The sequence below is a fragment of the Melospiza melodia genome, chromosome 25 (genome assembly GCF_035770615.1).
Source record: "Melospiza melodia melodia isolate bMelMel2 chromosome 25, bMelMel2.pri, whole genome shotgun sequence".
In the NCBI taxonomy this organism is placed as follows: Eukaryota; Metazoa; Chordata; class Aves; order Passeriformes; family Passerellidae; genus Melospiza; species Melospiza melodia.
In genome coordinates, this window is record NC_086218.1 from 3,207,143 (window position 1) to 3,219,272 (window position 12,130).

General features: G+C 58.0%; 1 protein-coding gene across 1 annotated transcript in view; it reads left to right on the forward strand.

The window, feature by feature from the left end:
• The window catches only part of LOC134429054 (low affinity immunoglobulin gamma Fc region receptor II-like), a 75,304-nt gene extending 63,546 nt beyond the window's left edge, over positions 1 to 11,758 (forward strand). The window contains 3 exon segments of the mRNA XM_063176151.1: positions 11,045 to 11,131; positions 11,327 to 11,347; positions 11,565 to 11,758. Coding sequence (XP_063032221.1) covers positions 11,045 to 11,131; positions 11,327 to 11,347; positions 11,565 to 11,758 — 302 coding nt within the window.
• Positions 11,759 to 12,130: the final 372 nt, after the last annotated feature.

The following is a 12,130-nucleotide window of genomic DNA, read 5'->3' on the forward strand; positions in this document are numbered from 1 at the left end:
AGGGATGGGAGAGGGGAAGTGGGACCCCAGTGAGGAAAAGGAGGCACAGAGATAGGAGGGGGGCTTGGAACGGGACCCCAAGGAATGATGGAGGCCTGGAGAGGAAGATGGGGAGACACCAGGAAGAGTATGTAAAACCAGGGAGGGAATGGTGAGACTTGAGGACCCTGGAGGGAGACCAGAGAGGGCTGAGGTTGAATCAGGGAGAGATGAAGGGATCCCAGTGAGGAATGGGGGGACACAGAGTGTGACCCAAGCAGGAATGAGGGGATGTGGAAAAAGATTAGCAGAAAGATGGGGGTACCCACATAGGGCTGGTGGATCTGGTGAGGTACCCAGGAAAGGATAGGGGACCCGGGTAGTTATGGGGATCCCCAGACGGGGCAGGGGTGCCTGAGCAAGCTGTAGGGGCTCCCCGTGCCCATCCCCACACTCACTGCACACCGTGACGTGGAGCCAGGTGCTGCTCTTCCGCACGGCCCCCCCCTTGGATTGCACCTGGCAGCTGTAATTCCCCGAGTGAGACACACCCACGGCGGGCACCAGCAGCTGCGGGGACCCCTGCGGGCCCCCCACCACCTGCCTGTCCCGGTAGAACACGTGCAGGAGGGGGGCTCGGGGCCGCAGGGGGCTGGTGGTGCTGAGGCAGCTGAGAGTCAGGGGGGATCCCACAATAAGATAAGGGGGACCCTCCAGCACCGGCACTGAGAAGAGCTCTGGGAAGGAGAGGGGAGGGAGATTTGTGAGCCTGAATCCCTGGGGAGGGACTGTGAGGGTGTCAGGGTGGTGGCTGTGGGATGCTCACCATGCACTGTCACTGTCACTGAAGCCGAGTGCGCCCACAGTGCCACCTTGGAGTCCACCCGGCCCCTGCAGCTGTAGCGGCCGCTGTGGTTCAGCTGCAGAGGGGACAGGGACAGCTCGCTCCCACTGAGGGACCTCTCCACCTCCTTGTCCCCATGGTAGAATCGCACCACAGTGACCGACATGTTCTCCCAGCGCCGGCAGCGCAGTGTCACCGTGTCCCCCTCCAGCAGCTCCTGCAACGGCACCTGCAGCACCAGTCGGGCTGTGGAACATGGGAATCTTAGGACACCTGTGGCATTCAATTTTCTCAAGGACCCTCGAACTGAAACACATCCAGTGCAGCAGGGTTCCCTGAATCCAGAACTGGGATCCCTCCGCTCTGAGATGGTCTGGGATATCCCCGTGTACAGGGGATGAGCTCTGGTCACACCAGGAGGTGACCCATGGAGCAGAGCACACCCAGAGACCTTGAGGTCCCTGCAGGTGCGAGGCTAGAGACAACCAAACCCCTCTCACCATTTGAGACTTTCATGGCGGGGCTGAGCCCGGTGCCAGGTCTGTCACACGTGTAGGTGCCACTCTCGGTGACAGTGAAGTGGTCTGGTCCCTGCTGCCCCCAGCGCTGACCATCCTTGTACCAGGTGGTGGCACGGGCAGTCCCCAAGCCCTGGCAGGTCAATGTCACCCGGTCCCACAGCACCGCTGGCATCCATGGGGGCTCCACCAGGAGCTGGGTGGTCTGGGCACCTGTGTGTGACAGGGGACACCAGCCTGCCAGGGCCAATGTGGGGCTGGGGACAGCGGGGTGGGGCCATGGCATCCCCCAAGGACTCACCAGCGAGGCCGAGGGTCTGGGCTGGAAGGGAGAAGGGACAGGGCTGGATGAGGGTGGCATCACAGGGACATTGAAAGTGAGTGACTGGGTGTGGGGGCTGTCCATAAACTGTCATAGTGTGGCAAGTACCTCTTGGGGACAGAGACACACCGACTAGCCCTTGCGCAGTTAGGATATGGGGACACACTGGACACCCAGAAATGGAGACTCAGCAGTGGTTGCAGTGATCACCCCCACCAGCCCCATGATAGTTCCCCAAATCCCTGTCCCCCCGTTATTGTCCCCCCTCTCCTGTCTCCACAGCCCTGGTCACCTCATGCTCTGGCTCTGCGGCCTTTTGGGACCTCAGGGGACCCTGCAGCCCCCTTATGCCCCCTCCCCACCAGTCTCTGCCTCACCAGGGCCCATCCCCAGGGTGTCAGGCCCGTGCCCAGGGCACTCACCCCACAGGAGCAGTGCCATCTTCCGGGCCATCCCGGTGTCCCCAGCCATGTGCACTGGCTGTCACTCACTGCTGTGGCCACGGCTCCCCTGGCTGGCGGCTCTTCGGATGAAGGGGAAGGAAGCGAGGTCACATCCGTCCCCAGGTGTAGGTGGCCCTTGGTGGGGGGGGCAGGCTGAGGACAGGATGGGGGCAGGGTGGGGCCCTTGTGGGACATGGGGGTGATGGTGGGACATGGTGGGGCCAGAATTTGGAGCCTGAGGTGGTTTAGGGAGCCAGAAATAGGTGTCCAGAGCAATGGGGTGCCCAGGGATGGGGTCCCATGGGAATGGGGGTCCCAGTGGATGGATGGACTCAGACTTGGGAATGAGGGTGCCAGAACAATGTGGCCTCCAGGGATTTGTGATCATGGGATGGGGGCCAAGGGATGGAGGTGCCAGGAGAAAGGGGAACCCTGTGAGAATGGGGGGTCCTGGGGGAATCAATGTCCCCAAGGGAATGAGGCTCCCAGGGACTGGAATTACCAGGATGGGGTTCTTTGGGGTAGGAGATTGTGAGGAACTGCAGTCCAGGGAAGGGGTTTTAGGGAAGGAGGGACAAAAGGAAATCAGATTCCCATGATTGGGGTCCCAACTGAATAGGGGTGCCAGGGATGGGAAGTGGCTGGGGGGCCATGGGGGTCACAGCTCCTTCCCTGGATGCCTCAGATTTTGGGGTGACCCGTGGCCAAGTGCTGCCCCCTTGGGATGCTCATTCCTTGTGCAGGTATCACATCGGGGTCCTGGGTAGCTCTGCTTCTGTGCCCTCCCCTGCCCTTGAATTTTTCTTTCTTTATTTCTATTTTCTTCCTTATTTTCCTCACTTTTATGCCATGTCCCCTGAACCCCAGTTCCTGGCTCAGCAATCCCAGGAAGCACCTGAGCCGGGAACGCATTGGAGGGAGCCAGGGGAGGGGGATAATTGGGAGCAAGGAGTGCAGTGAAGGATGGGGAGGCTGTGGGGGATGGAGGTGTTGGGCTGCGCCCCCTCAACACTTTCACTTTCTTTTTCCTAGACAAAAAGGAAGAGGCAGTTTGTGCTGAGAGTCAGATGGGAAAGGGAGGCAGTGTCTGTCCTGGGAGGGCACATCCGGGAGGGCCCTGGTCTGTGAGATCCCTGTTGTAGGGATGACCTGGGGGAAACCAGTCCAGGGAGTGACACAACCTGGCATGGGTTGTCCTGTTCCTGGTGTGGCAGTTCCAGAAATGTCCCTGCACATTCCTGGCTGGGTGCCTGTCCCAGGGGTGGCACATCCTGGGGACCCTTGTCAATGCAAAGGTGGGGCCCAGCCATGGCCCAGCCCCACTGCACAGGGATGGCCATTGCCCAGCTCTGCTCTGCCCAGCCCCAGGTGGCAGCCAGCACCTGAGGGTCCCCCCTGGCCCCTTGACTTTGATTCTGGCAGCTTTAGAGCTGCTGCAGAGGTGAGAATTCTGTGGTAGACAAAGGCCTGCCTGTGGTTTGCTCAGCCCTGCAAGAAGCGCAAAACCCAAATAGAGATCAAGCAAGATCTGTGATGGCCTTTGATGGTTGTCAGAGCAGGACTGGCTGGAAACACTCATGCAAGGGCAGCTGTGTGGCAACCAGTCCAGAAACGTGGCAATTGATCATTTTTTCCCTCTCAGCAAGGGACTGAGAGAGCCCCAGAGCTACTGCAAAGACAACAACAATCTGCTCAACAACCTGACCTGGACCCTCCTTCTTGAAGAAAACCTGCAGCCCTTTGGGACCTCCAAGAAAGAATGTTTGCATTCTGGATGTGCACACCAGCAGAGAGGAGAAAGTGTGGAAATATTGAGCAGGGGCTGCACATGAGGAGCTGGGGAACAGTCGTGTCACAGCAGGAGCAGGCAGTGTCCAGGCAGGGGAATTCAGGGCAGGCTGGAGTGGATTTACCAGGGAATCTGACCCTGAGGCACACACAGGCATTTCCACAGATTCCTGTGCACTGTCCCAAGGATGGGCAGAGCTTCTCCCCTTTTGTCAGCTGAATCCATGGGAAGTCATTCAAGTTTCAGGGTGGGAATGAGATAAATTGGGATAATTCCTAAATACAGCTCAACAAAAGGCTTCCTTAAGGGCTGGGTTACTGCCAAGCAGGCAGGGAACAATCCCGTGGTGCTGTTGGATATTCAGGGAGATTCCACGCACTCTGTGGTATCCACAAGCAAATGCTGCTGTTGGATGCAGCAAGGGGCTCCTACAGGGAGAAAAAAAAATCTCATTTCTTTGTGATTTGTTTGTGTTTTCATTGTGAGTGACTTGTTGGGAAAGCAATGACTCAAAGTATTCTATAAACCAGCTAATTTTTTACCTTGTGAGTTTGATTTATTTTGTATTGGGAAAATAATGGTATGGGAAAAGATTCTTGCCTTTATTCTATGGATGTGTAATTTTGTCTCAGCCAAATGGTCATCACATGTTTGCTGAGGTCGCTGAGCCAGGAAATGGGAGTGACAGGAAAAAGCCCAGGAGTGTGCGAGGCAGAGATCGAGAACCTCCCAGGATAACCTTTCTGGGGGGCTTTGGGGATGATTACGGGTCCCATGTTTGCTGAGGTCGCTGAGCCAGGAAATGAGAGTGACAGGAAAAAGCCCAGGAGTGTGCGAGGCAGAGATCGAGAACCTCCCAGGACAACCTTTCTGCGGGGCTTTGGGGATGATTACGGGTCCCATGGGAGTTCGGGAATCCTGAGAGGGTTCAGGGTCCTGGGACCCCACAGTCACCTGTCCACTCCTTCCTTTGAAGCTGCCAAAAAGAACCAAGAAAGGTGAGTGGGGAGCTCAAACCACAGTCTTCCATTTTACCCCAATCCCCAAAACTCTCATTCCCTCCCCCACATTCCATTTATTCCCTCAGGCCCCCCCTGGATCCCCTGGCCCCCCCAGAGGAGGGGGAGGTGCTGTACACCCACGTCGTTGTCACCAAGAGGGCAGGGGTTGAGTACAGGGGGGACACAAGCAGTGGGACACGTCACCCATGAGTGTCACCCCACCCAGATCCCACAGCCCGTGTCTCTCGCAGCGTCCCCCTGTGCCACCACCCTCCAGGATCCCCAGGTGACCTACGCGGAGCTGCGGGGACCCCAGGGGCGACTGCAGGAACCTGGTGACATCTATGGGAATGTGCTGTGACACTGGGGGAATCTGGGGGGCACTGGGGGCCCCCACCCATGGGCACACACTCATGTGTGAGCTGTCAGAAAAAACTGCCCCTCCCACTCCCCGTGGAGGCACAAAGATCCCAACAGCAATGAGAGAGAATAAAACCAACAGCAACAGCTACATTGTTGAGAGTATAAATTGTCGCACAAGGAACGATTTTCAGGGAAAGCCACTAAAAAGGAACAAATCCCAGACACTGTCCCCAGCATGTTTCCTCCACAAGAGGAACCTGGCAAGGCCCAGGACCTTCCTTGCTCTGATTGCCAAAGTGGCCTTCAGGGGGCTCTTGATTCTCTTGCCCCCTGTCCCAAATACCTCCTCTGCCCTGTTTCCCATAAGATGATGGCACAAAGGCACTGTTGGTGTTGCTGAGCCTCTGCCTTTCACAGGGCAGTTGGGATCAGGCCATGGCACAGGTTGGGTTGTCAGAGACAGGAAAAGTTTAATATCTGGAGATATTTTGCAACACCTGTGTGTGGCAGGGGTGGGTCAGGCCCTGCTTTTGGTGAGAGAGGGCCCTGTCTGTCCACCAGTCTCTCAGCCATGGCACACTGGGGACAGTGTGCCCTCTGACAAAGCCATCTCCTGAGCAATCACATGACCAGAAGTGCCATTTGGTTAAAGGGCCCTTGGTGGCCCAGCTGGCTTAAAAGGTGGCCAAGTCCCTGACCATGCCTGCTCTTAAGGTGTCTGTCCCATCCAGTCTGGAAGAAAGGATTTGACAACTAATTTAAATGAAAAATAGCTGCAAAGGGAATTGGAAGCATTCCTGGAATAGAAAGAAAACCTATCTCTAAAATTTTTTAAATTTCAAAAATCATGGGGCTTCAAGGCAATAGTGCAAGGAAAGGAATAACAGCTCCTTACTCTGAAATTTATAAAGCAGAATAGAACAGAATGAACAACATAATGAACAACACAAACCCAGAACTTTCCCTCCCACTTAGCGCTGTTGGTTTTTGTGGCAGTTAAAACCGTGGCCAGCGGGGGGCGCGGCAGGGAGCACTCCGGGCCAGCAGGGGGAGCCCCGGTCCAGCTCCATCCCCTAGGGGCCATGGCGGCCTCGGACGGGAGGCAGGAGGGGAAATCGCTCCTTTTGCAAACTCATGGGCACCAATCGGTCCCAGCACGACCACCGGCAGCGGGCAGAAGCCACTAAGGCAGCAGGTTGGATCCCAGTGCCCACTGGCAGAGTCCCGGGGCCAGACCCATGCCCTTCACAACACCCGCGACCGCTCTCCATGATCCCCAATGGAAGGAAGGCAGCACCTGACCCCAGGCAGGTTTTGAGTGCACAGCAGCACCTCTGGTGGCTTTATACCACAATTCCTGCAAACCCTCAGCCTTTCACTCAGGTGAGGAGGGCAAGGATGGAGCAGCATGGGGCCACCTGGAATCCACACAGGGTCACTCCACCAAGCCCCACCATGGCCATGGGTAGAGCCACTGACCGATACATCCACACTTTTCTCTCTATTTTTGTGGGCAAAGTCGGAATCCAAGCATTCTTTCCCTGAGGTGCCTCAAGGCTCCAGATATTGTTCAAGAAGGAGGATCCCAGGAAGGCTGTTGGCATATTGTTGTGCAATTTGCACTAGATTTGTGGTTCTCTCTGTCCCTTACAAAGAGGAACAAAGGATAAATTGCTGCCTTTCCAGGCTGGTTCCCCCCACAGCTGCCCCTGCCTGGGGGGGTTTCCAGCAAGCCCTGCTCTGAAAACCATCAAAGGCCCTCACAGAGACACTGCTTGAGCTCTCTTTGGCTTGTGTGCTTCTTGCAGAGCTGACCAAACCACAGGCAGGCCTTTTCTGCCCCCACAGAATTCTCACATCTGCTGCAGCTCTAAAGCTGCCACAATCAAAGCCAAGGGGGCAGGGGGGACCCTCAGGTGCTGGCTGCCACCTGGGGCTGGATAGAGCAGGGCTGGGCAATGGCCATCCCTGTGCAGTGGGGCAGGGCCATGGCTGGGCCCCACCCTTGGATGGCCACTGGCTTCAAGGAGCAGGAGTTTGGGGCCTCCTTCCTGCTCAGGGTTCCATTCCCCAGCTGCTCTTCCTGGCTCAGATCCTGCAGGGGACGGGCAAGAATGGAGAAGTCTGGACCCCTCCAAAGCTGCCAAGCTCCAGGACAGGACCCTCTTCCCCAGCATGTGTCCCCCCTGGGACAGGATCCCCCCAGGACAGGAGCCCCCTGGATGTGCCCCCTAAGGACAGAACCCTTCCCCCCCATGTGAGATAGGTGTCAAATGGCCTTTTCCTTCTTCAGCAGGAGACAGAAACTGGAAGTGTTGGGGGGTAAGAGCTGCACTCCCCCACCCCCCACAGCATCTCCAGCCCTCCCTGCACCCCTCACCCCTGCTTCCCCCACCCTGGGCTTCTCCCACCCTGGGCTTCCCCCAGCCTGTTCCCTGCTCCAGGTGCCCCCAAGGACCACCAAGGCACAAACAGGGGAGTTGTGAAATTGAGGGATAAAATGATGGAAATGGAATAAAGAGAGGGAAAAATCACTGGAGGATGGGGAACACAGACCCAGAGCAGCTCAGAATCTGTCTGGGGTGACACCCTGGACACCGGCACCATGTGGGGGTGGTGCTGGCTCTGGGTCACCCCAAAATCTGAAGCACCCAGGGAAGGAGCTGCAACCCATGGGCTCACCCAGCCACTGCCCATCCCTGGCACCCCCATTCCCCCGGGAACGGAAACATGGGACCTCCATTCCTTATGTCCCACTCTCTCTGCAGCCCCCATCCCAACACTGACATTCCCTAGGATCTCCATGGCCCAGCACCACATTCCCAAGGAACACCTTCCCATTCATTCCATCCCCTGAAATCTTCCTAGGACCCATCATTCTCCCATCCCATGAACTCAAATCCTTGGAGCCCACATACCCCCAGGACTCCCATCCCTGAGTCCCCCCAGGTATGGAGACGCTCATTCCAATGGCACCCCCATTGCCGGATATTCCCCCTCCTCTGGACCCCATTTACCAGTGACCCCATTCCTGCCTCCCCAAAACCACCAAATTCCCAACTCCTGGGAACCCCATGACCCATTTTGTCCCACCCACCCGTGTCCCCAGCCTGTCCCCACCCTGCCCCCACCAAGAGCCACCTACGCATGAGGTCGAGATGTGACCTCGCTTCCTTCCCCTTCATCCGAAGAGCCGCCAGCCAGGGGAGCGGTGGCCACAGCAGCGAGTGACAGCCAGTGCACATGGCTGGGGACACCGGGATGGCGGGGAAGGTGGCGCTGCTCCTGTGGGGTGAGTGGCCCGGGCACGGGACTGACACCCCAGGGATGGGGAGGGAAGGGATTACAGGCAGGCTGTGGGGTCCCCTGAGGTCCCCAGTGCCAGCAGTGCCAGTCCATGTTACCCACAGTGGAACTGGGTGTGACTGGGGATGTAGGGTGGCTTTGGGGACAGGAAGACGGGGCAGGAATTTGGTGATGAGGATGTGGGGACAGGAATGTGGGGACTGGCACCTTTGGGCTCAGGCAGCTCCAGGGATAGGGACAAGGGAATTGGGATGCAGGGACAGAAGGGGACAAGAACAGTGAGGATGTGGCCATGGGGATGGGATCATGGGGATGGGATCATGAGCTGGTGGGGGTGACATGGGACAGCATGGGATGTGTCCAAGGTGTCCTCATGCCTGTGGTGTCCGCAGTGTCCCCATGTTCTGCCTCAGCCCAGGGTGGCCTTGGTATCCCTGTTCCCAAAGTGTCTCTGCCACAGGGATGTGGTGCACAGGTGGCTGTGACACAGATGTGTCTCTGCCTCTCCAAATCTTTTCGAGACCACCCAGACACACTTTCTCAAAAGAACTGCAGTCCCTATGGAGACAGTTTGGGGACAGCCCCCACACCCCATGCTCCAGCGCTGCTATCCCTGCAGTGCCACCCCCACCCAGCCCTGTCCCTTCTCCCTTCCAGCCCAGACCTTCATCTTTGCTGGTGAGTCCTCAGGGGATGCCATGGCCCCACCCCGCTGTCCTCAGCCCCACAGTGGCCCTGGCAGGCTGGTGTCCCCTGTCACCCGCAGGTGCCCAGACCACCCAGCTCCTGGTGGAGCCCCCCTGGAGGCCGGCAGTGCTGTGGGACCGGGTGACATTGACCTGCCAGAGCTTGGGGACAACCAGTGCCACCACCTGGTACAAGGATGGGCAGCGTTGGTGGCAGGAGGGACATGAGTGTTTTACTGTCACCGAGAGTGGCACCTACACATGTGACAGACCAGGCACTGGCCGCAGCCCCCCCTTGACAGTCTCAAATGGTGAGGGGGGTTCTTTAATAATTCGAGTCCCTGACAAGTCTGGGTCGGCTCCAGTTGGTGGGTGGCCTCACACCCCATGGCTCTGAGGACAAGAGCCTGTCCCCAGGACACCTTGACATCCCAGTGCATCCCATCTCATCCCAGTGTACCCAGATGTCCCTGGTGCCAGGGGCACTCACCTCAGAGCTTTCTTGAGCCTCTCAGTGAGATGGGACCCTCCTGTCCCACAGATGATCTGGTGCTGCAGGTGTCAGCACAGGCACTGCTGGAGGGGGACACGGTGACACTGCGCTGCCGGAGCTGGTTGAACAACACGGTCACTGAGGTGCAATTTTACCAGGATGAGAAGGATCTGATGGCGCCCATCGATAGGACCGAGTTGTCCCTGTCCCGTCTGCAGCTGAACCACAGCGGCAGCTACAGCTGCAAGGCCTTGGTGAGGTCCTTTATGTCTTGGTCAGCAGCAGTGACAGTGACAGTGCATGGTGAGCACCCACACGGCTGGAACTCCAATCTCCTCACATCCCAAGGCCCCTTCCCAGTGCACTCAGACTCACAGTCCTCACCTCCCCTCTCCTTCCCTGAGCTTTTCTCAGTGCCAGTGCTGGAGGGTCCCCCCAAGCCCACCGAGGGGTCCCCCCTGACTCTCAGCTGCCTCAGCACCCCCAGCCCCCTGAGGCCCTGAGCCCCCCTCCTGCACATGTTCTACCGGGATGGGCAGGTGGTGGGGGGCCTGCAGGGGTCCCTGTAGCTGCTGGTGCTCAACATGCGGGTCTCCCACTCGGGGAATTACAGCTGCCAGGTGTGCTCCGAGGGGGGGTTTTGTGGACGATAGGCACCCAGCTCCACGTCACGGTGCGCAGTGAGTGTGGGGATAGGCACAGGGAGCCCCCACAGCCTCCTCGGATGCCCTGCCTGGGGACCTCCACATCCCCCTGAAACCTTTCTTTGGTCCCTCCACCCCTGCCCTGTGTCCCCTCACCCCTCTGTGGTGTGACCCCATCCCCGACATCCCCCACCACACCCATCCCCCTGTCCCTATCCCCCCACACTGGCTGCCAGCCCCTACCTGTGGCCTCAGCCCTGTCTGTGTCCCCACAGTGCCCGTGGCCAATGCCACCATCACCCCTGGCCCCCTGTCAGACCAGGTGCACGCAGGTCACAACGTGACCCTGCGCTGCTCAGTGCAGGTGGGCTCAGCCCCTGTCACCTTCACCTGGCTGCACAACGGGCAGGAGGTGGCCCGGGGTCCCCTCCTGGAGCTCAGGGACATTGATGTGGGACATTCGGGCACCTACCAGTGCATGGCCACAATCCAGCTGGGACAGGACGGGCACCGCGTGTTCCGGGCACTCAGCCCAGAGCTGGCCCTGGAGGTGACACCTGGCTCACCCTGCCTCACAGGTGGGTTCACACAGGGTCATCAGGGTGTTCAGGACGCCTGCAGTTCAGAGTGACCCCAATGTGTCCCTCTATCCCCAGCAGTGGCTGTGAATGTTGGCAGGACCCTCCTGTTCCTGCTCCTGCTCCTGGCTGTCATCGGGGGCTGTCACTGGTGGCACCGCCGGAGTGGGTGACAATGGGGGAGGGGGGTCCTGGAGTGAGGGGGAGCCCCCAGAGTGGGGGCAGAGATCAGGAATCTGGTGGGAACCAGGGCTACTGTGGTGATTTGGGTGTCCCGTGGGTCGTTGGATCTGCCGAGGTCCCGGGAAGGTTCAGGGGTCCTGGGGTCCCCTCGGTCACCCCCTTCCCTTTCCCTTGCAGCTGCCAGGAATTTCCAGGACAGGTGAGTGGGGGCACGGGCTGGGACTCCCCTTTCCCCCTCCCCAGATACCACCCCGAGCCCTCCCCATCCTCCTCAGATCCCCCCAGAGGAGGGGGCTGTGCTCAACACCCACATCATGGGCCCTGAGTGGGCAGAGGGTGAGTACAGGGGGCGACAGGGACACGTCACACACGGGTGTCACTCCCACCCAGATGCCCACAACTGCTGTCACTCTCTGGGCCCCCACAGGTGTCCCCCAGCCCTACCCCACCTCAGGATCCAGAAGTGACCAACGCAGAGCTGTCGGGACCCCCAGGACAGCAGGACCCCCATGACTACAATGACGTGCTGTGACACTGGGGGCACAGGGGGGCACTGGGTGCATGGATTCCCCTCAGGGGTCTCTTATTCCCCTTCAGAGGACCCCTTAGACTCCTCCTTTCCTCTCCCAGTGTTGGTGGAGCACACAACGTTTTTCCCTCTTACTGTACCCAAAATGATGCTTTTGATTAAACTGTGAGAAACAAGGCTCACTCTTTAAAATTTTTAATGTTTAATAACAAATAAAAGGGACATTAAACAGCATGCTGGGTGCCTGGCAACTGCCAGAGGCACATTGTTATCTACAACAATTCCTCTTCCATACCTTTTCACTGTATATATTGTTAAATATTTAATTGGAAGAGTTATACATATTCAAACATTCTTTCCAGTTTATGTGTTACAGGAATCCTTTTACATGGTTTGACCCTTGATTCATTTTCATAAAGTACGTGCCATACTGCAGATTAAATTTATATATT